This window comes from Kogia breviceps, chromosome 6 (genome assembly GCF_026419965.1).
Source record: "Kogia breviceps isolate mKogBre1 chromosome 6, mKogBre1 haplotype 1, whole genome shotgun sequence".
NCBI lineage: Eukaryota > Metazoa > Chordata > Mammalia > Artiodactyla > Physeteridae > Kogia > Kogia breviceps.
Genome location: NC_081315.1, coordinates 133,207,425 through 133,234,895, shown reverse-complemented (window position 1 = coordinate 133,234,895; position 27,471 = coordinate 133,207,425). Strand labels below are relative to the sequence as shown.

The 27,471-nt window shown below is 37.4% G+C and overlaps 1 protein-coding gene across 3 annotated transcripts in view; it reads right to left on the bottom strand.

The window, feature by feature from the left end:
• Positions 1 to 5,114: 5,114 nt before the first annotated feature.
• The window catches only part of INTU (inturned planar cell polarity protein), an 83,410-nt gene continuing 61,053 nt past the window's right edge, over positions 5,115 to 27,471 (bottom strand). For all 3 annotated transcript variants that reach the window (XM_067036638.1, XM_059066344.2, XM_067036639.1), the window contains exons 9-16: positions 25,014 to 25,067; positions 18,942 to 19,004; positions 17,894 to 18,115; positions 16,594 to 17,049; positions 15,464 to 15,561; positions 11,517 to 11,706; positions 8,642 to 8,799; positions 5,115 to 6,359 (exon numbers count right to left, since the gene is read on the bottom strand). In XM_067036638.1, the coding sequence (XP_066892739.1) occupies positions 6,248 to 6,359; positions 8,642 to 8,799; positions 11,517 to 11,706; positions 15,464 to 15,561; positions 16,594 to 17,049; positions 17,894 to 18,115; positions 18,942 to 19,004; positions 25,014 to 25,067 (1,353 nt within the window). In that variant the 3' untranslated portion in view covers positions 5,115 to 6,247. The remainder of the gene's footprint in view (positions 6,360 to 8,641; positions 8,800 to 11,516; positions 11,707 to 15,463; positions 15,562 to 16,593; positions 17,050 to 17,893; positions 18,116 to 18,941; positions 19,005 to 25,013; positions 25,068 to 27,471) is intronic.

Genomic DNA, 27,471 nt, shown 5'->3' with positions numbered 1-27,471 from the left:
CCCTGGTGTCTGTATTTGAATTTGAATTCCCCAGGTAATTCTTTTATTTTTTTTTTTAGATTTTTTTTTTTAAGGCTTGTATTTTCTTTTCTTCCTTTTATAGAAATAATTAATTAATTAAATTTTGGCTGCGTTGGGTCTTCGTTGCTGCCCATGGGCTTCCTCTTGTTGCGGAGCATGGGCTCTAGGAACCCGGGCTTCAGTAGTTGTGGCTCACAGGCTCTTGAGCACGGGCTCTCGCTCACAGGCTCTTGAGCACGGGCTCTCGAGCACAGGCTCAGTAGTTGTGGTACACAGGATTAGTTGCTCCAGGGCACGTGGGATCTTCCCAGACCAGGGCTTGAACCTGTGTCCCCTGCATTGGCAGACAGATTCTCAACCACTGCACCACCAGGGAAGTCCTTCCCAGGTAATTCTAATGTGCAGGGTTGAGAATCAATGACTTGTTCAAGAACAGTGGTTCACAAACTTTGATTTTAGGATCTCTTTTCACTCTTAACATTGAAGACCACAAAGAAGCTTCTGTTTTGGTGATACGTGTTGACATTAACCATTTCAGAAACTGAAACAGAAAAATTTAAAAATCAACTCATTTAAAGTAACACAATAATAACCCCCTACATAAAAAACATTTTAAAATAAAAAATAACTATTTTCGGGCTTCCCTGGTGGTGCAGTGGTTGGGAGTCCGCCTGCCGATGCAGGAGACATGGGTTCGTGCCCCGGTCCGGGAAGATCACACATACCGCGGAGCGGCTGGGCCCGTGAGCCACGGCCGCTAAGCCTGCACATCCGGAACCTGTGCTCCGCAACGGGAGAGGCCACAACAGTGAGAGGCCCGCGTACCGCAAAAAAACAACAACAACAAAAAAACTATTTTCAAACAAAAAAACGTAGTGGGAACAGCGTTGCTTTATAGTTTTGAAAGTCTTTTTAAATGTCTGGCTTAATAAAAGACAGCCGGATTTACATAGCTGCTTTTGCACTCCATCTGCTGCAATATCACACAACATGTAGCTGGTAGAGAACTCCACTGTACACTAATGAGTGAAAGAGGCAAATAATGTCTTGGTATCATTAATAAAAGAATATATTCCTGATTCCTCTTTACAGCTAGTTTGATGGTTTCTAATAAAGGAAGATTCCATCTTATCATTTCCTACTCTGTAGGACTTGCAGTCTTGAAACACATCTGTAAAATGTGAGATGTTACTGGCTTTTTTGAACTTGAGGTTACATTTGTTTCTTTATTATCTTCAGTGTGTCCAAACACTTTTAATAGTACTTGTCACTAATAAAAAACCAGATATTTAGGCCAGAAGGATTCCAGAGCAGGAATTCTGTTAATATTTTGATTACCTCACATAAAGCTAGTTGGCAAGTCCTACTGGTACCATGTTTGGTACTACCTTCCTTTCCATAGTGACTTATTTGACTCAACTGGTTTTTCAGGCTGAGTCTCTCTACATTTTACATGCTGCTGCCAGATTAATCTTTCTGAAGCAATTGCATTAATCATTATTCCTAGCTTGAAAATTTTAAAGGCTTCTCATTGTGTTGACTTCAAAATCCTTTGTGAAACCCATTGCAAATTCAAGAAATGATGGGCATTTTATCTGCAAAAATCTGAAAAATGAAATGTTTCATCCTCTTTTAAGGTAATTCGGAGGACTTAGGGAGAAATTTAAAGGGTGAATTGCCTGAATCACACTCCAAGCCAGACTGTCTTAAGGTGCCAAGAGAGGTCAACGGAACCATCTCTGGTCACAGGGAACGTAAGTATCTTGGAGGCCGCAAAAGCAAGTCTTCTGCTGCTTCCCAGGGCAATTTTCTGTCCCTTCCTTTCTTGCCTCCCTTGCCCCTCTCCCCCGACATTTGACTCCATAGTTGACATGTTCATAGCATATTCCTTTATGATATCCTCTAACTTACTTTTGACATGTATTCTTTGTTAGGAGACAGCAAAAGTGAAAGTACTTAGAAGTATAGCTTTTTTTTTTAAACCCTATTAAGAGCTCTGAATCAGCTCTTTTCAATAGATAAAGCTGAAAATGTTTATTTTAATTTGCTGCATTGTATTTTATTTACTGATTTAGGGAATGAAAAAAGTTCTGGTGATTTATATGTTGATATTAAAAGTATAGAGTCTCAGGGCCTTTGCACTGTTCACTCTTCTTTCCTTGGCAATCAGCTTGGTTAGTTTCCTCACTTACTTGAGGTGTGGGATCACTTCGGCACCACTTTCCCTGGCCACCCTGTCTCCCACACTTCATATCCCATTTTCTTGCTTCAGTTTTATTTTTCTCTTAGCTTTTGTCAACATAGTTACTTATTTGTCTTATTTGTGGCCTACCTCTCCCACGGGAACATAAGCTCTATGGGGGTAGGGATTTTTAGCTGTTTTGTTCACTGCTGTATCTCTGGCATCCAGAACAGTGCTTGGTACAGAGCAGAAATGTAATAAATGTTTGTAGGGTAGGATGAATGGACAAAAAGGCAACACAACTGCAAACAAACCTCTAAACCATCTTTATTAAAAACTATCAATATAGTATAAAAATATCTTCAATTATATAGAATATAGAAGTACAACTCTACAAAATTAAATTATTTCCACACAGTTTAGTATACATATTAAAGTTTTAGTAACATTCAATAATATATTTTAAAATATCCAAAGTATAAGTAATTGTTTTAAAAGTGTTTAGTGCAGAATACTTTTTCTTAGCTTTCCAAAATTTTGTACGGTAGAAGGTATGATTTAGCTGACTCCATGGTTTTCAATCAATGGATATTTAATAATAATAATAATAAATGGTGGTGGTGGTAGTAGTAGTAGTAGTAGTAGTAGTAGTAGTAGTAGTAGTAGTAGTAGCAGCTAACACTTTTATAGCACATAGCATATGCCAGGCACTATTTAGAGGGAAATCACACAGACAACACATGATTATTCACAATATTATTTTCAAGAATATTCAAAGTGGACAAACCTAGTAAATTGATTTCATAGCTTTTCCCATTTGTATTAGAAATATAAAAAAGCAGGCACTGCAAATTTACTATCTTGCCAGCATGCATCACCATCAAGGGTCCCTTGGCACAAATAAGAAACATTCTCTTCTCTAACCTGACCAAAAGAAACAAACAAAAGAGCGATAAAGAAAGAGAAACAGGTTAGAAGCTAAAATGTAATTTTGTGGGACTAAAATATATATGATGGTGGTAAGACAGCACTTGATTTTTTTTTTTTTTAATGCTGGTTATATAGGCGTTTGTATTACAGTCGTTGGTAAAAAAGAACTTTTGCAGGATGCTAATAAACTCCAACTTAAGAATGTTTCTATATCTGCTAAAGTATTCTTTGTCCCTCTTTATTTAATAAAATGGCAGATAGGCACTTCTTGTCTAATAATCAGACTGATCTACTTTCAGATGTGAATCTGAACATACATGGAAAAATGGGCAGCTAAGTTTACTTATAATGCTGATTTTGATATCCATTTAGAGATAAAAGCCAAGATAATGTTTGGTTTTATTTCTTAAAAATGCAATGTCTCTGCAACATGGTCATTACAGAGCACATCTACAATGTTGCAAATCACTTCGCCCTTATTACCATCAGTAGTCTGCTTTATCTTTTTATTTCAGTTATTAAATAGTGGTCTCATGATTCTTTGACACCAGGAAAGCAGTTCAACAAACCAAAATTTCATTAAATGAAACAAAAAGTTCCTGATGGTAAAATCCCAAGTCTTAGTTCAGCCTGTTTGAAAATCTGAAGTGATCAACAGCTGCATTTATGAATAATTCTCAGTATTAAAAATAGCGCATGGTGTTTTGGAGAACACATCAAGAAATTTAAGACATTTACTAAATACTTTTAAATAATACCTCAATACCTATATATGTACACAAGCAGTCCTAAGACAGTAGTAAAGTCTATCTACCATTTGACCAATATTATAATCTTAAGGGGGAGGATATTGCAAGCCATTTTCTACATTTCAAGAACCAAAGTTTCTTTCCCTGTTTTGAATGCCAAAGTTAAGGCCCGCAAGTCACTAATGGGACAAGTATAGTGGTTTGCATCTTAAACGCCTGGGTGAAAATCTCTTAAAACTAATGACAGGGGCTTCCCTGGTGGCGCAGTGGTTGAGAATCCGCCTGCCGATGCAGGGGACACGGGTTCGTGCCCCGGTCTGGGAAGATCCCACATACCACGGAGTGGCTGGGCCCATGAGCCATGGCTGCTGAGCCTGCACATCTGGAGCCTGCGCTCCGCAAAGGGAGAGGCCACAACAGTGAGAGGCCTGCATATAGAAAAAAAAAAAAAAAAAAAAAAAAAAAAACACTAATGACAGAGGGATAATAGTATTTCTTCTAAGACCAAATGTTTCAAATGGTGCATCCACTACATTTTGCAGTTAACTCAGAGTAAGCTGGAGGTCTCGCGTTTGAGGTAGGGGAAAGGCAGGGACTGGCTTTAGATGTGCCGACATAATTTGCCTTCCAAAGTTAAGTCCTGTAGAAGAAAGAACCCAGTATTTTAAAGTCTTGGGGGCATCTGAGACTTCAGTAGAGTCCATTGGGTAAATGTCAATTAAGAATTGTCGGGGCTTCCCTGGTGGCACAGTGGTTGAGTCCGCCTGCCGATGCAGGGGACATGGGTTCGTGCCCCGGTCCGGGAGGATCCCACATGCCGCGGAGCGGCTAGGCCCGTGAGCCATGGCCACTGAGCCTGCGCGTCCGGAGCCTGTGCTCCGCAATGGGAGAGGCCACAACAGTGAGAGGCCCGCGTACCGCAAAAAAAAAGAAAAAAAAAAATTGTCATGGGGCTTTCCTGGTGGCGCAGTGGTTAAGAATCTGCCTCCCAATGCAGGGGACGCGGGTTCGAGCCCTGGTCTGGGAAGATCCCACACGCCACGGAGCAACTAAGCCCGTGAGCCACAAATACTGAGCCTGCGCGTCTGGAGCCTGTGCTCCGCAACGGGAGAGGCCGTGACAGTGAGAGGCCCGCGCACTGCGATGAAGAGTGGCCCCCGCTCGCTGCAACTGGAGAAAGCCCTCGCACAGAAACGAAGACCCCCAAAAAACAGCCAAAAATAAATAAATTAATTAAAGAACATGTAATTAAAAAAAAAAGAATTGTCATGTTCTTCCTTTCTTTCGATCCACCAAATTCTGACAGCCAATGAAAATTCTCATCTTAGTACTTTTCTTTGTCTACTCAGTCAAGTAAACTATTGTTCACTAAAATGTCCCCCTGTGGGAAAACCCAATACATAGTGATCCATACTTGTAAGGCAAAAATTTGTATTGAACAAAAAAAGTTGCCATAGTATATCTTTAGTCAGCTTTTTCAGTGTTTTCAACATTAGGTTTTTAAAAAAGATTTACATACAACTTTCCCAAATTTCATGAACTTGCATAAAACGTGTGTGTATACCTGAATATATTTTAGCAAAGAGAAAAACAATGAAAGTTTATGGACAAATATTTTTTAAAAATATATCCTAGTCAAAATAGAATTGACCTGGAAGAGTAAAGAAAATCAAATAAATAAAAAAAGAAGTTTAATTTTCACTCCTCTCTTCCCCCACTGTGAGGTATCTACTAAAACACCTAAACTAAAGAAAAGTATCTGATCTAAGAAGAAATCAGTACTTGGACATTACAAATTTAGGTACCAAACAATAGGCAAGAGGGAAAAAATTGCACATTTTATACTTAAGAGGGTCTTTAGACACCTCAAAGCAATCATTTCATTTGTACATGAAAACTCTGAGCTCACAGAGGTATGACAACTTCTCATGGTCACAGCACTAATCGGTTACAGAACCTGGTCCCCTCCTCCCAATTTCATGATTGTTTTGCCAGATATCAATATCAGTCTTGAGAAAAATATACAACGAATTGGGTATTTTTCCCAGATAAACATTCCTATATTAATTTTACATAAAACACATCACATTATTTCAAACTAGTAAATAAATTAATGGTATATACCAAAATGGAAATAAGTTAACAATCCCTTGTTCATATTTTGATCAAGTATCTTTTCCAAAAGTCTCACAAGAAGATTTAGTGCATCAAATCCCAGCAGCATATCATCTCAGTCTTTAATAATCTTATGTTCAGTATTGAACAGTGGAAAGAAGTTAAACCTTATCTCTTTGTGAATGGATTTCAGCAGTTCTAACACTACTTTATGGTCTGTGCAGTGTTGCTATACATCAAAAAAACACAGCTACAAGGTTAATCCAAAGAACAATTTAAAAGCCATTTCAATGGCAATTTCTGTGACTGAGTCATGAAAACAGACGTAAAGTTCTTGAAGTCTGGGATGAAGAAAGAGCCTCCTGTAGAGGAAAAGAACACACTCATTTCAGAAATTCCAAAAACAAAAAACAAAGGAAAAAGACTCCAACTCTTCAATTTATTTTACTTAATATTTTTGTTTCTGAAAGAATAAGTAGTAAATTCAAAACCACTAATCTAAATCTACAGTACGGGGAAATGCAGCTAGATTTATTATAAAATAAATAATATATGCCTTAGGTCAATTATGTTTATTTTTCCAGAGTGTAAAAAGCCTATTTTATCAATATGTATAATGATGTCCCTCAGTTTTAAAGTATTAAATTTAGTCATTATTATTACAATACAGCCAATGGTGTATCATCATTCTAAGTACAATAGTTATTAGACATTGAATTGGGATTAACACTGAAACTTTGATTGTCTTAAAGAGTTAAAATTTTAGTCTATTTAATCAATACTAGTGTACACAAATCAAGCCATTTACATCAGGTGTAGTTCTGCCTGACCTCCTTAAATTTCTCTATTCTACATAAATCAGCATTGTCATAATTCAACACCTATTGATTTTTTTCAATTCCAATTGTGAATGTAGTTAAGGCTCCACTGTACACCTGCATGTGTGCCTAACTGGTCTTCTTATCTCTATTCTCCCTTGCGTCCACACTGTTTTCATTTGCTGCTCCCAGCTTGATCTTCCAATAGCACAGCTCTGATCACACTACACTGAGTTTTGATCATGCTGATGCTCTCAAGCTTGGTTGGTTACACATCAGAATCACAAGTGAGCTTACTAAAAACATACAGGGTCCCAACTCCCATAGATTATGGTTCCGTAGGTCTGGGGTGGGGCGCAGGCATCTCTGACGTTAGTAAGTAACTCAGGTGATTCTAAATCCCGTGGACCAGCACATGGGAATTACTGCTTTGGATAACATTTGTAAAGCGTCTGTCATACAGCTTAGTACTATATGATAGGTGTCCAGTAACATTAGTCCCACTTTGCTCTGTGCTCCTTCCTCCACGAATTCTCTAGCGCAACTCAAAGAACTGTCAGTGGCTCAATATTTCCCTCAAAATTCAATTCCTTAGTCAGGAATTGAAGGCTCTCTGCAGTGGTCCTCACTTAGCTTTCCCGCTTGATCTTTCACTTCATCTTTGCATGTGCTATTCCCCTAACCATTCTAGCCAACCAGTCTACTCACTGCCATGCCTTATGATTTCCCTTGTTTGGATCTTTATTCATCCTATCCTTTTCCTAGAATGCTCTATCCAAATCCAATTCATTTTCTAAAGCAGGTCAATGAAACCTCTAAGCCTTTCTTTATAATCCCAGCTTAGATTTCCCCCCCCTTCCTCGGAATTCCCAGAGTGTTTGGTTGTATTATCTAATTCATTATATATAGCCAGCTATCTTTCTCTCTATCTCCATAGACTCTGCATCCATATATCCATAGGTATTTAAGCATGTTTCATATTTCTTCTGCTAGATGTAAGACCATCAGATGCAACGACTGTGTTCAGCTTTGCGTTTGCGAGTCCACCTACCCACCACCACATTTTGCCAAGCACAGCTCCATTTACTAAATCCTTACAGATTTATCAAGTGACTGTGTGCCAGGTGCTTGTTGCAGGTGCCAGGGGTGGACAAGACAGATCAATTCCTGACCTCATAAAGCTGACACTCTAGTGAGGGGGAGAAAGATCATAAACAAACAAGAAAATTAAGAATGAAGGGGTGATAGAACAGAGAATAACCAAGTAGCCACTTTAATGTGGGCAAGAGATCACGGCTTGTCTCTTTAACAGGGGATGGCATGCTAGCACTGGTCTGAATATCCAGGAGCCAGATGTGCAAAGGTGAAGAAGAAGACCATCCCCCATCCAATGTGACTGTGCACGGTGGACGGAGGAAGAGAGTGACAGGAGGTAGAAACAGACACGTGGGCAGGGGCCAGGGAGGGCAGGGTCTTGTACTTAGCTGGGGGTAGGAGAAGGAGAGGGGAAGAGAAGAGGGAAAGAAAGGAGGAGAGAGGGAAGAAAAGAAGTTGGGACAGAGAAGGAAATAGCAGTGAAAATGTGGACTCATTACCTTATAGTGTATGACTAATACAATTTTGTAAGATAACTGAATACGTTTTCTTTTTTTTTTTTTAACAGAAAAAGAGTTGGGAGCAATTTAAAGGAGATACTTAGGAAATAAAATAAAATTCTAAAATACATTAAAATATTATAGTTAGATTAATAATTCCATGCCTATATCTGAAAATGTTTATCTCCATTACCATTTTTCTGTCACTTTTTAATATTTTTTTCCACTTACCCTACTACCCAGTAAGCCATAACTGGTGGTGTTTTTCTCTGGTCAGTCCAGTTTTCAGGTGAGCATTCAAATAATACACCATGTTCTTTCACAGGGTTAAGAGAAGACACTGAATTTGTAGAACCTGAATGATCTCCACCATTTAGTGCTTTCTTCTTCTGGAAATTAATAGGTATTATTAATATTAACTGGTATTAATAGTGTTACTTTAAAATGTTTTATATATAGATTTGAATTGGTTGATCATAATACTTTAAGTGCCTGCAATGACATTCTTCTCTTTACCTGCAGGAGAATTTCTATTCTTCCTCATACTTCCTTTATTATTATTTTTTATACATTTATTTATTTGTTTATTTATTTATTTTTGGCTGCGTTGGGTCTTCGTTGCTGCACGCAGCGAGCGGGGGCTACTCTTTGTTGTGGTGCGCGGGTTTCTCATTGCTGTGGCTTCTCTTATGGCAGAGCACGGGCTCCAGGAGTGCGGGCTTCAGTAGTTGTGGCGCACAGGCTCAGTAGTTATGGCTTGTGGGCTCCAGGGCACAGGCTCAGTAGTTGTGGCACACGGGCTTAGTTGCTCCGCGGCATGTGGGATCTTCTGGGACCAGGGCTCGAACCTGTGTTCCTTGCATTGGCAGGCCGATTCTTAACCACTGTGCCACCTGGGAAGTCCCCTCATACTTACTTGAAATACCATCTCCTAAAAGAGACTTCATGGATAAAGTCTCTCTTGACTTTCCAAGGGAACATTTTGCTCACAGCCCTACCTTATTAGTATTTACGCTATATTATATCTTTTCCAGGGCAGACAAATCTCTTTTCCAGGGCAGACAAAATATGCTATTCATCTTTGTATTCTTTGAAAGCAGCTGTGCTTGGTACACAGTAGGTGCTTAATGAACAGATTACTAATGAATTACTAAATGAATAGGTGATTTTGTAATATACTTAAAACACATATACTTAAAGCAGTATTGTCTCTTCCTCTGAAGTATACTCTAAATTTCCCACTGATTAAATCATTAGCAAACCAGTGACTCATTTGGAATATAAAGACTTTTTGTAAAGCTCAGGCCAAAACAGTGGAGTGATCCCTGATTCTGCTCTTTCTCTCAAAATACTTATTTAAGACATCAGCAAATCCTTTCGGCTCATCCTCCAAAATGTATTCGAGATCCAGAAGCCACTGACTTCTTGCTTTGAGGATTTCCACAGCTCCTAACTGGTCCCTGCCTCCATCCACCCTCTCTACCCTAGAAGCTCGTTCACAGCAGCATGAGTGATCCTTTCAAAACTAACGATCATGTCCCTGCTCTGCTCAGAACTGCCCAAGAACCTCCCATCTTCTTCCAAACAAAGCCCAGAGTCCCTAATCTATTGGGCCATGCATGACCTGGCCCTGCTACCTTTGCCATCTCAACTCCTACCACTCTCCTCCCTACTCAGCCCATTCCAGGGCTCTCTCAGCCACCCTCCCTCTGTGGCTTTGTACTTGCTGTTCCTTCTGCCTGGAAGCTGTGCCTCCACATCTGCCACATGGCTTGGTCCCTCACTTTATTCAGGTCTCTGTTCAAATATTACTTGACATGATCAGAGGCTTCTTTCAAAATAGCTATTACCCCTACCTCTCAACCTTACTCTGTGTTATTACTTCTCTTGAAACTTACCCTACCTGATATATTATACTGTTTGCTAATTCATTAGCCTCCCCTGTTAGAATACAGGCTTCATGAGGAAAGAGACTTTGTTTTGTTCACTGCTATATCCCCAGCATCTCGAGTAGTATCTGGTGTGTAGTAGGTACCTCAATATTTAAATAATATGGGGAAGCCTAATTTACATTACCAAATACTACTAAATAAGTTAATGAAATAAACCTTATAGCATCTATCAGTATGTTAAACAGGAAAGGAGGAGCCTAAGAATGCAAAGCACATAGAGATATACAGTCAAACATAACATTTTGTTGAATACCAATTTCTGATAGAGCAAAGAAGAAATCCTGTAAGACAAAGAATTTTACTGCTGAATGAGTCCTTAGAGATGATATAATTCAGCTCACTCACTTTAAGGCTGAGAAAATAGGAAGAGTTAATAAGGCTCAGTCCAGGTTTCCTTACTCTCAGCCCAATATTCTTCTACCTTTAAGGCTAAATTCTTCACAAATTTAGCATCCTTAGTACACGTATTGCTATGTACATTACAATCATTCTTCAGGGAGGTTTTTTTGTCAGTATGATGTTTGACCAGTCACAAATACTTCTGTATGTTTATCCTTTTCAAGAAATCAACACTTATCTTTCCCTGCTATTAAAACTATCTAATTGATATTTTAATTGTATACAATACAACATTACTACTTATCCAGAGGTACAATATTAAATGAAACTTCATCCTGGATTGAAAAGCAAGCAAGCAACCAACCAACCAACTAAGTGGCTGAAACATAACAGTATCGCACCTACTGCTATACTTTATTCCATTTTGTTCCAAAATACCTTATCCTGCTGGTTGAATACTTAAAGAATTATCAGTTACCAAGTGGTAGAGATAACTGTCCGAGAAATGGTTGGGTCAAATATGGGAGGCAAGTTTACATTACAAACGACTATGTTCTACTTTGCTATAGAAAACACACAGGTCCACCGTTTCCTGAAATAGTAATCTGGGACATCAAACTCAGAATTATGAAACAAAGTTTTAAAGTTAAGTACAGTGAATATAATCCTTTGGCATTCAAGGTAGATGGAATGACTGTTAAAAAAAATAAATGAAAACAGTCATTGCTGGACATATTGATTAAAGAGTTTTAGAGAGAATATTTAGAGGTCTGGAAATAAACTGGCAGTAAATTATATTTATAGCAGTGCCCTACCTCTTCAACCAATGTCTGTTGGAAAACTGCACGAATGGAGAGACAACACTGATGGAAATTTTTTATCAGCTGAGGGTGGATAGAGCCACTTAGCTGTGCCACCTCTTCGTGGGTAGGAGTAATAAAGATCCCTTGCACTGTTTCTAAGGCGACATAGTGGAAAAGTGTGTTCTCAGGACCAGACGTCAATCTTGAAAAGAAAAAAAAAAAGATGTTAGAGGTAAACTTAAAAATGTTGCTTCATTTTGAATGTTGTAGACATCTAATAAGCTTTTAACTACAATAGAATATTCGGAGTGTAATTAGGGAAGGGAAACTAGGCCAAACATTGAATTCCCTCTTCCTCGTTATCTGAAATACAGGCTAGGGTTATTATTAATTCCCTTAATGGAGGCAAACACTACACGTTATGCAAGGATAAATAAACACCAATTCGTTTGCAAGTAACTTAATCATCCCTTTGCTAAACAACCCAAACTGGCTAAGCTCCTCTTTTTCCATGGTTGGTAATGAATAACTCAGCCCATGTCTGGCCCAGATATCTACAAGCCATAAACAAGATATGTCTAGCGTGGACCACAAATAAAAACACCTTCCAATAAACAAAGCTTTTCAGTTAGTAGCATTAAAGTCTCTTACCATGATAGTCAAACTGATGATCCTGAAGAAAAATAAAATTATTATTATCAACTGCAAAGTTGAGTTAATATTGAAGAATACCATGGCAATTGCTAGAAGTATTCTACTACTTCTTATCATTACAGTCTTCCTTCTCTTCTATGTTCCCTTACTATTTTCACTTCTCCATTCTTTCTTCCCCTACTGAGATCTCAGACAGGCCAGCAGAACCTTTAAATACTGCTTATTTCTACCAGCAGTAGAAAGAGCTGAAGAGCGACAATAACAGCAGCAATGAAATAATGGCAATAGTTATCATATACTGAATGTCTTCTATGTTCCAGGGTAGGTGCTTTAAAATACCTTAGACTTAATTCTCATAATGACCCCGTAAGATATTAAACATTACTATCCTCATTTCAACCGTGAGGAAATCAATGTTCAGAGGACTTGGATTAACTTGTTTGAGGTTACATAGCTAAGTGTCAGAGCTTAACTGACTCTGTTCCTCTATACTTTGCTTTTCCCTGATTGGCAATCTTTAAATATATGGACAACAATTCTCCATCTGCATCTCACTCAGGCTGCTCTATTCTCATTCTAATGTCTATTAAAAAAATTCATTTAGTTGATTTTTCTTCCAGCCATAGCACAGAGGCAAAGCAAAGGCATATTTCAGCTCTTAGCCTAAATACTGCTTCAGTCATCCATGATAACCAAATTCCTGTTAAACTGTTAATTAGGCAGCAAGATCAGAATAACTTTTGATCACTAACTAATGCTCTTGGTTCTCTTTGGAGACCAGGGATAGGCAGGGAAGATCATCTACAAATTTTTCTCATACTTTTCCATAGGGTGGTTGGCTCATTAATACTGGCGGCTGATATTTTTTCAATAAGTAAAAAATAATCAAAATGAAAAAAATTATAATTATTCAAAAAGGAAAATAATTTAAAACATACATTTTAATCCTGAGGTCACCAAATTCAAGAAAAGGTATAGAACAGAAATGATTCTTAATAAGAATCATTAATTCTTAATAGGAATCATTAATTAATAAGATTCCTATTTAGGGAAGTTTAGAATTAACATTTGTGTTAACTTCTTTAATTTTCTCTGAAAACAACCCCACGACAAAATGAGAAGGTCTAGTGCTTGAAAACCATAAATCAACTCAGTGTATATTAACTCACTCAGTGTATAGACCGAAAGTTTAAAAATCATCAAACAAGCAATTACTCACTGGGAAGACAAATATTTGTTCAAAACAATGCAGATTAAATCAGATTAGTTCTTCAGAAAGGTCACTCCTACAGCAGAGAATGGATTCAGGGTAGGCTGGGAGTTGGGAGCCCATTGCAATACAACCAGGTGAGAGAATAGGAGCTTGATCTAGGGTAGGATCACTAGGGGTTGGATCCATGCAGAATGGATAGGACTTCGTTACTGAATGAAATGTTTTCTGTATGTTATTGTTTTTAGTATGTTATATATTTTTATTTTACAAAAGAATACAAGTTAGGATAATATATATTACACACTGTTTTATATCACACTTTTAAAATTAACTACATAGTTTGAAGATCTTTCCATGTTAATAGAGAATAAACATGCATCTGCAGCATCCTTTTAAATAGGAGAGCCTATGATTTACATCACATATTACTTTATGCTTAATTTAACATAATTATACATTTATGTTAAGTTATAATATAAAGTTATAAACTTGGAAAAAGAGTTTCTTTTTACTAGAGATAAAGCCCAAATAACACACATACATATTTAAAAAATAAGATAGGGAGGTAATAAAAATTCAGAGCAGTAGTTTTTGTTAAATGGAAGACTAGGGTTTGGGGAAGGTATTTCAGGCTTCCAACAAAGGTTTGATTTAGATTTCTTTGATTAAAAAACATTTTTAACTATTAAAAAATTAAACATTATATTGGAAGGCATTAAATTCCAAATTTTAACACATTATATCAATATTTCCAGTACATTATTTTATGTAGACAAATTACCTTGATTTTGCCCTGACTTCAGGAAAAAGGCTTTTCCTGACAACTCTGTGAGATATGTATTTGAACTTATTATAAAATGTTTCAACGATCAAGAAGGCGGTAGCTCTGAACTTCTTTTTTTTAATGGGAAGTCTATTTGTATATGTCTACTTGTTCAAATAAAAGTGTGCAATTGAGGGAATGCCCTGGTGGTCCAGTGGTTAGGACTCTGTGCTTCACTGCTGAGGGCACGGGTTCAATCCCTGGTTAAGGAACTAAGATCCCGCAACCTGCATGGTACAGCCAAAAAAAAAAAAAAAAAAAAAGTGTGCAATTGACTTTGTTACACAAGTTGATACCATGCAGGACATCGTAATTAAATAGCAGATGAAGCTCAGGAAGACCAGCTTGTCACCACATAATAGTGTTCTAGTTCTTGCCCAACAAGAAGTAAATATGTAACATTTCATATTTTAATAATTAAGCTGTTAAACATGCTCCTCTCACTTAGTTCCTTTTACATCAGAACTCCTTACTTACTGTAAATGTGAGGTTTTGCCTATTTTCTAAAGAGGGTGTCATAGGCTCAGTTCTCTGGCCCCAGACTCGGATTGGGAGATATGCAGAGACGAGGTTTATCAGGGAGGATGCTTGGAAACAACACCTGTGGGGGTAAGACTGAAGGACTGAAGCACGGAGAAGCTGAACCGTGCCGCAGTTGAGACAGAGGTCTCCACAGATACCACCGGGAACGCGGAAGCTCGGATGGCCTTTTAGAGTTATCCTGAATTTAAGTAGGGGCCAAGCCTTTGTACTTACTTATCTGTTTAGTCACTAGATGTAGGCTACTCCTAGAGAGAGGCTGTAACCTTTGTGGAGTCAGTAAACTTCCAAATAGGACGAGGCCAGGGGAGGGACTCAACCATGCATGAGCCAGGAGCAGCCATCTCTCTCAAGCACTGGGAATGAGTACACAGGGCTAAGGACTATCTGCAAAAACACAGCATCCACCAGAGTCTAAAAATAGTAAACTCTAATGTAAAAACTAAACACACAAAAGGGAGGTTACCTGTGGAAGAGACATAAGTGGGAACTTTCATATTTTGAAGTATTACTTTGTATGCTTTTTATTTCTTATAATATGAGTATGTTTCCTATTATGTATAATGAAAGATATTAAAGAAATAGCATAGCTATTACCTTTCATATGTAAGAGATATCATATTTGTTGAATAAAATCTCTATAGGTTATGGAATAGCACTTTTTCGTTGTAACATTTCCTCGAAGACACACAGTTAAGTGAAAAAGAATAAAACAAGGAAGTTTCTTACTTCATTGTGTTATATATATCCAATTCTTTTTCTGAAAGGTCCTTTTTCAAGTTCCCCAAATGAAATGGATTTGGAAGAGTAGACTTCTTTTTAGTGACCTAAAAAGTATTATTAAGTAGATCCGTTTACATCTAAGAATGGAATCAAACAGGAGAAATGACGTAAAACTAAAAATCCTTCTAAGAGAACTACTTACTATTTTGCAATGTTTCTTTTAAATATTTTTGATGCTCACTTGTACTTCTTGGCTTATCCTATGCTAACAGTGACCCGAGGGCCATGTCATGGGAAGACATGACAGTTCTCCCTGCAAACCTTCTACTGGAGCCATAATGGAGCTATCACCAAATTTTGTTACAATTTATATGTACGCCTTCTTGTCCCCCTCTCTATAGACTCTGCACTCCTCAAAGGCAAGAGCTGCGTCTTACTCATCTTTTTACCTCCTTTGTGTAGCATAGCCCTTGGCACATAGTAGATGTTCCATCAATATTTGTTAAATGGCTGAATCTTAGAAATTAATTCAATTTCTTTTAGGAGTTGTTCAGGGCTCTTTAAGTCTATCCAAATCCTACCTTATCCTCCTCCTATATTTCCTACCAATTTCACAGACTTGGATAGTGAATACCACCAATGTGAGTACTTCCTAAATATACCCACTTAGGGCTCCAAGAGTGCTCTAGTGTTTGGAATTAGGAGATCAAATCTATCTATCTATCTACCTATCTATCTATCTATCTATATAATTTTTTAAAGTTTCTGATTCTCTTGTTTCTACTGAACACTTTCTAGGCTATTTAATTAGATCAGCCACCAAATGCCCCACAAGTAGAATGTTTTCTGTTATCACTGTGAATAGAAAAGAAACAGTTGAACATGGAAAGCGACATTAAAGAGTTTCCCTACTTGTAATTACTGTCAAGTAGATGTCCTAGCTGTCAAAGGGCTAATGTTTTATTACTTGACATTTTCTTCTTTCTTTGGTCCTAAATCGTTGGTTTGCCAACAGTGACTAACACCACTAGTCCAAGTGAAGAAGTATCTGCCATTAAAAATTCTCTTGCAATTGTAAGTAAGGACTGGAGAGACAGCTTAGCTCCCAGAACGTACACACTTGAATGAACACACACCTTAAGCAAGGCCCCACTTTCTTCTGAACCATCAGAACCCTGAGATGCTGTAGTGTGGGGACTCAGGCCAACCCCTTCTCCACCTTCACAATCACTGTCAGATCCTCCACTTCTGGATGGACTGGGCTGACGTGTCTTTAGGGAATAGTCACCAAAAAGAGTTCTTCTGCATGTTGGAGAGGTTGCTACTTTGGAAGTACCTTGTAGCCTACTGAGGATAGGTGAGGTTGTTAAATTATCTAATTTTTCATGTGATCCAGAAAGAAACCAGTCAGCACAAGACAAACAGGGGGTTGCAGAAGAGGCTAGCCGTTCACTTATGCGGGAATCCACCCCTTCCAGCTGGTGAAGAGTTGTTTTGACCTGATCCACATAGATACAGTCCGGTCCGGGATTCCCAACAGCTTTGGATGCACAGCCTCCAGCTTCTAATAGTACACACAACATATAATGTCTCTATAAGAAGAAAAATTAATATAGGTTTAACTACATGAAAATATTTGTATGTAACATGCATGTATAAATTTATGAATACTAAAGAGATATGGGCACGTGGCATCATCGTGTGAGGATTATTGAAAAATCCTCCCCCCCTTCTTAGTTATCCTCAATGCTTCTTGATCACCCTTGAAAACAAATCTCACATTGCCTCATCCTGATATACCATCAACTGCCACTTTTGGCACATGGAATTCCCTAAGGGAGCTTTCAAAGAGCCTCAATAAGTGGTAGTCCTTTCATTTACAATCACGTATTTATTCTGTTTCTGGTTCTATATTCTTTTCATGTCTCTCTCTATTTCCCAAAACAAACTAGAAGATAAAACCTCTGTTTTTATAGAAATGGGAACAAAAGATCTTAAGAACCTGCTAAAATCTTATCTTGAGTTTCATTAATATTTCTCTATGAGTTTTTTTTTTTTTTTTTTTTCCGGTACTTGGGCCTCTCATGGTTGTGGCCTCTCCCGTTGCGGAGCACAGGCTCCGGACGCGCAGGCTCAGCGGCCATGGCTCACGGGCCCAGCCGCTCCGCGGCACGTGGGATCCTCCCAGACCAGGGCACGAACCCGCGTCCCCTGCATTGGCAGGTGGACTCTCAACCACTGCGCCACCAGGAAAGCCCTCTCTATGAGTATTAAATGGATACAAAAGAAAAGAAATAAGGGCACATAACATTTTGTTTGAATACTACTACTTGACATACTTATAATTTTAAACTATCATGTTTGTTTGTGTATTTATTTAGTCTGTAAGTGGCCAAAAAAAAAAAAAAATCCCAAGAAAAACTAAGGTAAACTCACCAAGCCAACAATTAGCAAAAAATACCTCCCTTCAGGTTCCTGAAAGACTTCAGTGTTTGAGTCTGTAGAAGGTTGGAGGTGATGTCGAGGAAATACTTCTCTCCATATTACCAACTGACCAATTCTTTGTTTTGCTGCTAAAGGCAGTAGGCAATAGTGGCGACAGTATACAGCAATATCAATAAGATCATCCTTAGGCAAATGACTGCATATCAAATAACCCTTGAATTTAACCACAGAGAATAAAAGTCAACTAGTGACATAAAGCAATAATCCTATAATATAGTTCTAAGAGTTTTATAGGTATTTCTTCAGTTGGCTTAAAATATTCCAGTTTCAAATGGAATAAATGAAGACATAGTAAAAATAGAAGTTTTTTTCAACTAGACATCAAGTATTTGGGATAACTTAAGGCTATAACAGGTACACTTTAGCATAAAGCAAGATCACCTCTAAGTAGCACTAGCCTGAGAATTTGGCAAAATTACAAAAGCACTGAATTCTGAAGATGAAAAGCGGAGAAGCAGGAGTCAAGGTGGGGAGAGACTTACTTTTCATTGCTTACAGTTCTGTATTGTTTGATTCTTCTTTAGATATGTTTTATATTGTGCTTAAATCTTTTTTTAAAATTAAAATACTTAAAATCATTTGATGTTTAACTTGCTTTACATGTAAGTCAACTACTGAATGTTAGAAAATTTACCAGAAAGATGCATAGTTACTTTCTGAAGATAAGGGAAAAAAACACATGATTGCAAAAGGAAATCAACAAAGTAGTACTGCTCTTCTCTCATATACACTTGGTTCTTTGACTACTGTTTCTCTCTTACATGTTTGTAAATGCTTTAAAATGTAATGAAACCAGAAATATATATTGTATTTGTAAATATGTAGGTACAAGTCTTGTTTTAAGGTCTAAATTTTATGGTACCTACGTTCAGAGAAAAAGAGATAAATGTATTTTTCATGTTTGTAAGAATTTGAGAAAATTTACTTTACTGTTCATATAGCAGTATGACATACATAAAAATTTCAAGCTTCAACTTACCTTGTAAAATAGAGAAGAGCCCAAAATTGTATATAGCCGCCTCATGTCATAGTAATCCTCAGACTGGGGGAAAAACCACAGTGGATTTATATAGATATAAGATTTTATACATATGCATATATATGTTTTTTATGATTTAAAAAAATCCTAGTTAAGCTACAACAGTTAAAATGGAAATTACATTCTTAAGTAACTTATCTCTTCTTCTTTTGGTATTTATTTATTTATTATGGAAGTATAGTTGATTTACAGTGTTTCAGTTGTACAACAAGGTGATTCAGTTACACACACACACACACACACACACATACACACACACACACTCTTTTTCAGATTCTTTTCCTTTATAGGTTATTACAAGATATTGAATATAGTTCCCTGAACAGCAGGTCCTTGTAGTAACTGAACTTTTCATAGTGCCTTCCTTAGAAATCAATATACTAGGCTATTAGGGTGAGACATAAGGTGCCTATATATTTATTTTTGACTGAGAACAATCTTATTTTTGATTCTTGTAAGACAATGTTGATTAGAGACATCTAAGAGTAGAACATAAGATTTGTTACCCCAAGAGGGACTGTAAGAAATCTACCAAGACAAAATGCTTCTACTGGACATCACCTAAAATATCTAATTTTACCATGTACTATTTTTGAAAGTACAAATTGGTACAACCTATTTGGGAGCAACTGAGCAGTATGTAAAAAAAAACACATTAGATACACATGCTCTTTGAGTAATTCCTCTTTTAGAAATCTACAGAAATACTTGAATAAGAGATTCAAGATGTTTGTATAAAAAGTTAAGAGTAGAATTTGTAACATGCAAAAACTGGAGATAAAGTTCAACAATGGAAAATGGTTAAGGAAATAAGGTTATGTTCACATCACAGAATATCATACATCTGTTTAAAAAAAATAAGGTTGATCTATATGAGCAAGCACAAAAGGTTTTAGAATACATTGTTCAGCAAAGAATGCAAGCTGTGGAACAAAATATTCACTATGATCTAAGTCTTGTTAAAAACAGCACCCCCAATTATATACATGTATGTATATACATGTGTGTTGGTTTGTATGGGAGTATGTATGTGTATAGAAAAGGGTCTGGAAGAATATATTCCCAACTGTAAGAGCAGTTGTAACTGGGGATGGAACTGGGGGAGAGGGATGAGGAGGGAGGACATTTGTTTTTAATAACCATGCTTGCATTTTTTTTAACCAATATGCATGCATTACTTTTGTAAGTTGAAAAAAAAAAAAACACAACGAAACCTACGGAAAACTGAAAACTGGAAAAAATCTAAATATCCCTCAGTCGGGGAATGGATAAACACTGCGATATCGTCATACAATGGAATACCATCAGCAATAAAAAGGACTGAACTGCTGATACAGACAACATGAATGAATCTCAAATGCATTTTGCTACATGAAAGAAATCAGGCCCACCGTTTTTCATTTGTATTGACTGCCTTTATGTCAAAGATATTTCTTGTGATGCTCTACTGTCCTCATATTGAAGAACAAGGTATTAAGTTCACTGGAAGCTTTTTGAGGGTCTGGAAGCTCTGACTGGCTTCACCATAGGTAAGCTTTTAAAAACTGTTTTATTTTATGCATGCAGTCCAAGAGGATTTCAGGTGAGAGACATTCCCTTAAGCAATCAACTGGATGTTCTTGGCTCATGGTAGTAAATGTGATTGGGGAAATAGCTGTGAATATCATTCTTTCTGTGCCCCAGAAATGTCACCCTTCTCTGGAATGCGATTAACTGGGTGTTCAGTAATATTAAAAAAGCATGAAATAGAAATTAATTCATTAATTTAAAATTGGTTTATTTTCATTAAAATTTTGATCATGGTAAAATACACATAATATAAAATGTACCACCTTAATCATTTTTAAGTGTACAGCTCAGTAGTGTTATGGACATTCCCACTGCTGGGCAGCCAAATCTCCAGAACTCTTCCTCTTGCAAAACTGAAATGCCGTATCCATTGAACAACTCTCCATTCCCCCCGCCTACCTGCAGCCCCTGGCATCCACTCCTCTACTTTCTGTCTTTATGAGTTTGACTATTTTAGGCATCTCCTGTGGGTGGAATTGTGCACTACTTTGTCTTTTTTTTTTTTTTTCAGATTTATTTATTATTTATTTTTGGCTGCGTCGGGTCTTACTTGTGGCACACGGAATCTTTCTTGAGGCATGCGGGATCTTTCGTTGCAGCGTGCGGGCTCTTCATTGTGGTGTGCGGGCTTCTCTCTAGTTGTGGCTCTTCTCTAGCTGTGGTGCACAGGCTCCAGGACGCATGGGCTCTGTAGTTTGAGGCACACAGGCTCTCTAGTTGAGGTGCATGAGCTCAGTAGTTGTGGCATGTGGGCTTAGTTGCCCCATGGCATGTGGGATCTTAGTTCCCTGCCCAGGGATCGAACCTGTGTCCCCTGAACTGCAAGGCGGATTCTTTACCACTGGACCACCAGGAAGTCCCTACTTTGTCTCTTCATGATGGGCTTGGTTCACCTAGTGTGGTTATCTGTCCTCTGGGTTCATCCACGTTGAGGCCCATGTCAGAATTTACTTCCATTTTGGGGCTGAGTCATGTTCCATTGTATGTATTTTCCATGGTTTTTGTCTATTTGTTTGTTCATTCATCTGTTGGTGGACACTGGGGTTGCTTTCTCCTTTTGGCTGTTGCGAATGATGCTGCTGTGAATGTGGGTGTGCAAATATCTCTTCAAGATTGTGCTTTTAATTCTTTTGAGTATATGGAATTGCTGGGTCATGTGGTAGTTCTGGTTTTGATTTTTGCGGGGGCCACCATGCTGTTTTCTATAGCATTTGCGCATTGTTTTGCATTCCCACCAACAGTGCACGGGGGTTACAATTTTTCTACATCCTCACCAACAGCTGGTGTTTCTGGGGTGTTTGCTTGTTTTTAATGGTAGCCATCCCAACGGGTGTGGGCAAGCTGTTTTATGTGTATAGTTTTGGACCCTGCCTTTTCCTTAGAAAATGATCTTGAACATTTTTTCATGTCAATAGACAGTTTTCTAAACATGATTTTAATGGATGTATTATTTAACAGGTTCCATAATGTGGTATTTTAATTTGTTTCCAGTAATTTTTCAGGGTATAAATAGCGTTGTGCAGATAATTCCTATAAAGAAATTTTGTGTACATCCCTGATACCTTCCTTAGTTGATAAGGTCCTGGAGGTTGAATTCCGAGATCAGAGGATATATATTTTTAACATATTTTGCCAGATTGCTTTCCTGAAAGGTTGCATCAGTTTATATGCTTACTAGCAGTGTGAAAGCATCATCTATACTGAACATTATCAGACAGAATTACTTCAGTGTGTGATCATAAATACAAGGTTACCAAGAATATATATCAACTGATAACAATGGTTAACTCTAAGAACAGGGCTGGTTTTGATGTATGAGTGCTCAAGCAAAATGCTAGATTTATGTTTGTTGTTTGTACTTTTCCCTAAAAATGTACTCATGTAATATTGGTATAAAAATATATATCTTAACTTCCTACTTAAAAAAAAGTCAGACCCAGAATATTATCTACCATATGATTCAACTTATATGACGTTCCAGAAAAGGTAAAACCATGTAGACAGAACACAGATCAGTGGTTGCTAAAGGCTGGGGGTGGGGAGAGGGACTGACTATAAAAGGGCACAGAAGAATGTACTGAATATAAATTATACCTTAATAATAATTTAAAACAACTAAAGAAAAGAACACAGAATTAAAATATAAGATTAAATCTTAAATCTAATTTCACAAAAAGTTTAGAATAGATCCTTCTTTTTCTTTAAATTAAGGTAAAACTCACTGTGAATTATTCTGCAAGTTCTGACAAATGTGTACAGCTGTGTGCCACCAAAATCAAGATATAGAACAGTTCCTTCAATACCCCCTGCCAAGTTTTTTGCTGCATATTATTCCATTGCATGAATATACCACAATTTGTTTTGTCTATTCACCTGTTGATGGACATCTGAGTTATGTGAATAGTCTCTGGCTATTAAAAATGAAGCTGTTATGAACATTTGCTTACAGGTCTTTGTACTGACACAGCTTTCATTTCTCTTGGGTAATTAGATAGGAATAGAAAGGCAGAATTATATGGTAGGTGTATGTTTAGGCTGTTAAGAAACTGCTAAACTGTTTTCCAAAGTAAATGTATCATTTTACATTCTCAATTTATCAACTTTTTTTTTTTTTTTTTCTTTTGTGGTACGCGGGCCTCTCACTGTTGTGGCCTCTCCCGTTGCGGAGCACAGGCTCCGGACGCGCAGGCTCAGTGGCCACAGCTCACGGGCCCAGCCGCTTCGCGGCACGTGGGATCTTCCCGGACCGGGGCACGAACCCGCGTCCCCTGCATCGGCAGGCGGACTCTCAACCACTGCGCCACCAGGGAAGCCCTCATTTACTTTTTAAAGGCTTTTATTACTGAAAATTTTAGCATATACAAAAACAGAATAGTATAATTAGCTCCTATGTGCTCATCAACACCCAGCTTAAACAATGACCGGTACCTAGCTCATCTTGTCTCATCTCTATCCCCTCTCTCCTTCTTGCCTCTCCCTGGTGAATTATTTCAAAATCAATCCCAGATGTTATATCATTTCATCTGTAAATACTTTAGAATGCATCTCTAAAACAGAAGGACTTAAAAAAAATACATAAACATAATATCATTACCACATCTAGAGAATTATTCCCACCTAATATCTAGTTAAGTGTTTTCATTTCCTTGATTGTCTCATAGATGTTTTAAAAATTTTTGCTCGCTTGAATCAGGATCCAAGTAAGGTCCATACACTGAAATTGGTTGATATGTTTCTTGAGTCTCTTATGACTGATAGGTCTCTCTCAGCTTCTCCTAACCCCACGCCCACCCCCTCACCTTCTTCAACAAATTTATTTGTTGAAGAAACCGTCCTGTTGTGTGGAGTCTGAATTTTGCTTACTGCAATCCTCCTCCACCAAATGGGGTCATTTAACATGTCCCTCTCCCCCTGTATTTCCTGTAAACTGGTAGTTAGACCTGAAGGCATGATCAGGTATATTTCATAGGTGGTTTGTGTGCTTCCATCAGGAACCACTTACTATCTGGCTGACTTTCTTTTTGTGATGTTAACAGCTACTGATGATCATTGCTTAGATCCTTTAACTCACTGAGGGGAACTGAAAAATGATGGTATTCCAATTCTGTCATTCTTTCTTGATATGTTAGGTAGACCACTTCCATAAAGAGAAACTCCCCCTCATCTCTATTTGTTAACCTTGAGGTATGGTTCAGATAGGAAAGGCAGATAAATGTTTGATTCTCTCTCCTTAATTACCAGTTTTCACAATAATGAATTAGTTCCTTAGCATCCTCCAAAGTTGACCAAGAACTTTCTTTTTTTCTTTAGTACCATTATGAACTCATGGACTTAGACATATCTGATGTGCTTCGATCCAATGCAGTTATTGTCCTTATAGATGCTCAAGAGGGAGGCTCTTCAAGGTGTCTCCTGATTACTTGAACCCTAAATTAACCCTAGTACTTTTTGAAAGCTTCCTGGATGTCTCATATAACAAGATGTTGCCAGGCTTATCTTGTACACTGTCAGCCCTAAATCTGGATTCAGTCATTTCTCATAGGAGTCTTGGTTCCCTTTAGCAAGAAATATTATTTATACACGATGGCCTGGGTGATAGTGGTGCTCTAGTGGACAGAGCTAGGAAATATATCAATAGTTTTTTAAAAAGATTAAAAACCATACTACCAGCCAATATTACCTGTGTATCCTTTCTCTCAAAGCCCAGTTCCAAACGATACTAATGTAATTAATCATTACGTATACATTACGTAACAAATATTTTTAACTGAACAGAAAATATTAAGGCAAGCAAAATAGATTTTGTCCATTTCAATATAGAAACCTAATGTTATGTATTCCAAGATTATTACAGGCCCCCTTGGAAAGTACTTAGAATAATAACTGATTTACAAAACAAGAAATCAACAGTGAACCTTTCCTAAAATCTACTGCTTCTCTTACCAGTTCTGCAAAATCTGCAGCCTCCAAGTCACTCAATGCTGTGTCTAATTCCACCTATGTGAGGAAAAAAAAAAGAGTAACACAAACATTTAACTCATATTACTTACTTTTAAATAATGACCATATAAAATTGCTTAATAATTACTTGAAGAATTGAATAAATATCTCTCTCTCCTTTGTGTTATTTAAGAAATGTCCCCAGGGGCTTCCCTGGTGGCACAGTGGTTGAGAGTCCGCCTGCCGATGCAGGGGACACGGGTTCGTGCCCCGGTCCGGGAGGATCCCGCGTGCCGCGGAGCGGCTGGGCCCGTGAGCCATGGCCGCTGGGCCTGTGCGTCCGGAGCCTGTGCTCCGCAACGGGAGAGGCCACAACAGTGAGAGGCCCGCATACCGCAAAAAAAAAAAAAAAAAAAGAAAAAAAAGAAAAAAGAAATGTCCCCAAATGGAACATCTTGCTTTTAAGCTTTGTGATTACAAAAAAAAAATATTAATGTATTTTAACCTATAAGCATTTTTCAATTAAATCTCAATGATTGCAAAATGGGCTTCACTCTGTACTCAATGCAAACTAATTTATGAGGTTAAAAAGCTGCTTTACAGTTCTGTTAGACAAATTTTAAACATTTAAAAAATCTTAAGAGGAAAAAAAGTCAATCTGAATGTAGCCAGTCTACTATGAATTGTTTTAATTTTTCTATTTCCTATATATTTTTCAACAGTTGGATTCTTGGAAAATCCAAGAATCCAACATTCTTCCCTGTCTCCCTGCTATGTGCTGTATAAAAAGACTGTTAATCTTTATTCACTGATTAAATCATGAAGGCAAGTTTTCCCCTGGAATCTGGCATAGTTTAACCACCCTACAGAGTTATTAGAAAAATCTCTTACTTAGGATTTAGCTTTTGTTTCTATGGAATTTGCCTGAACTCTTTCATGTATTTGTCCCTCCCTGAAGCATTCAAAATTTAAAAACAGAATAAATTTAATCTGCAGTTTAATCTGTAATGCATATTTATAAATTGGAAACTACTGACAGTTGAAGCTTGTAACACATACGGTATTTGTGAAAAATAATCCTTGTTTTGTTTTTTAAGGCCAAGGCACTTTCTGCAGGACTGTTTCACAAATGTGTCTTACTGAGACCACAAAAGCTGTGGAAACATTAGTCATGCCTTTCAATGCTTTTCATATGGTATGACTTATGACTCATTTGTGACCTACTTTTTTCTGCATCTAGCAAATACTTCATGTTCTCCTTTTTGTGGCTATAGTTTCCCTTGTGAAAGACTACAGGACAAAAAGAAAATTACCTACTTGTGATTTCTGATCTCAGAGACATTAATGTTTAACAGGTTGCTATTCCTGCTACTGAACTCTACAGGCTAATATACAAGGTTACTATAATTGCTTCTTCATATTCCTTAAGAGAAAAAGTAAAATATCTTTTCTCTTTATTATTCCAGTGTATCTTAGGAAAAATTATTTTTTTAAAAACCTGACAAACAAACAAAATAAGGAAGTTCTCTGGGAAAGAAAACGGAAGTGTGACTTCATCATATACTAAACTCAGAACAAGTACATTTTTCTCCAAGTTAAAAACAACTATTTCCACCTACAATTTACCAGGCACAAGTTACCTTACACACACATATGTTTTTAACTAGATTTCTCAAGGCATACAATTCCTTAATATTTTCCATTAGAATATATATAGTCAATAAACCCTACTATTTTTCACACAGTAAGAAATCTCAAAGGCAAAAGGAAAGTGTACGAGTTCTTTGAGTTTGCTGGTAAAACAAAAACAAAAACTTTAAGGGTTATTATGTATTTTAAACTTTACATTCATCAGAGACTTTTAGATCACTTTATCAGAAGGTATCTATCTCTTTGCAAAAATATTGTTCTTAATTCTCTTAACCAGAATACAAAATATAGAAAATATCTAAGCTATATCCTCATTGTTTCCCGTGTATTAATTCCACCTACGCAACTAAACTGTGAGCATCCAGAGGACTTTTCTGGATTCCCAAAGCACAGCACAAACCTGAGTACCTGGCACAATGAAGGCAGATCTGCATACAGGAGTGTCCAACTCAACAAGGACAAGGACAACCAGAGCTTTGGTGAGATAAGCAACAGGTATGATTTAAGTCAAAAGATTAAAAAAATATATAAGTAGAATTCACACAGTGATTTCTCAGATTGATATTCTTTTAGGTTGAAATAAAAGCATACAATCCTTTTAATCAAATATATGTCAAATTAAGGGGAAAAAAAACGCCAATAAAAAAGAAATCTGAATACAGGAGGTAGCCTTCACATGGAATTTATAAGACCAAAATAGGCTATATTTTAAATGTCTTAAACAAGAACTCTTAGAAGGAAAATAATATTTAATCTTAATATATCCAAAGTCTAAAGACTTTGCCCCTAAAAACATTAAGTACCTCTAATC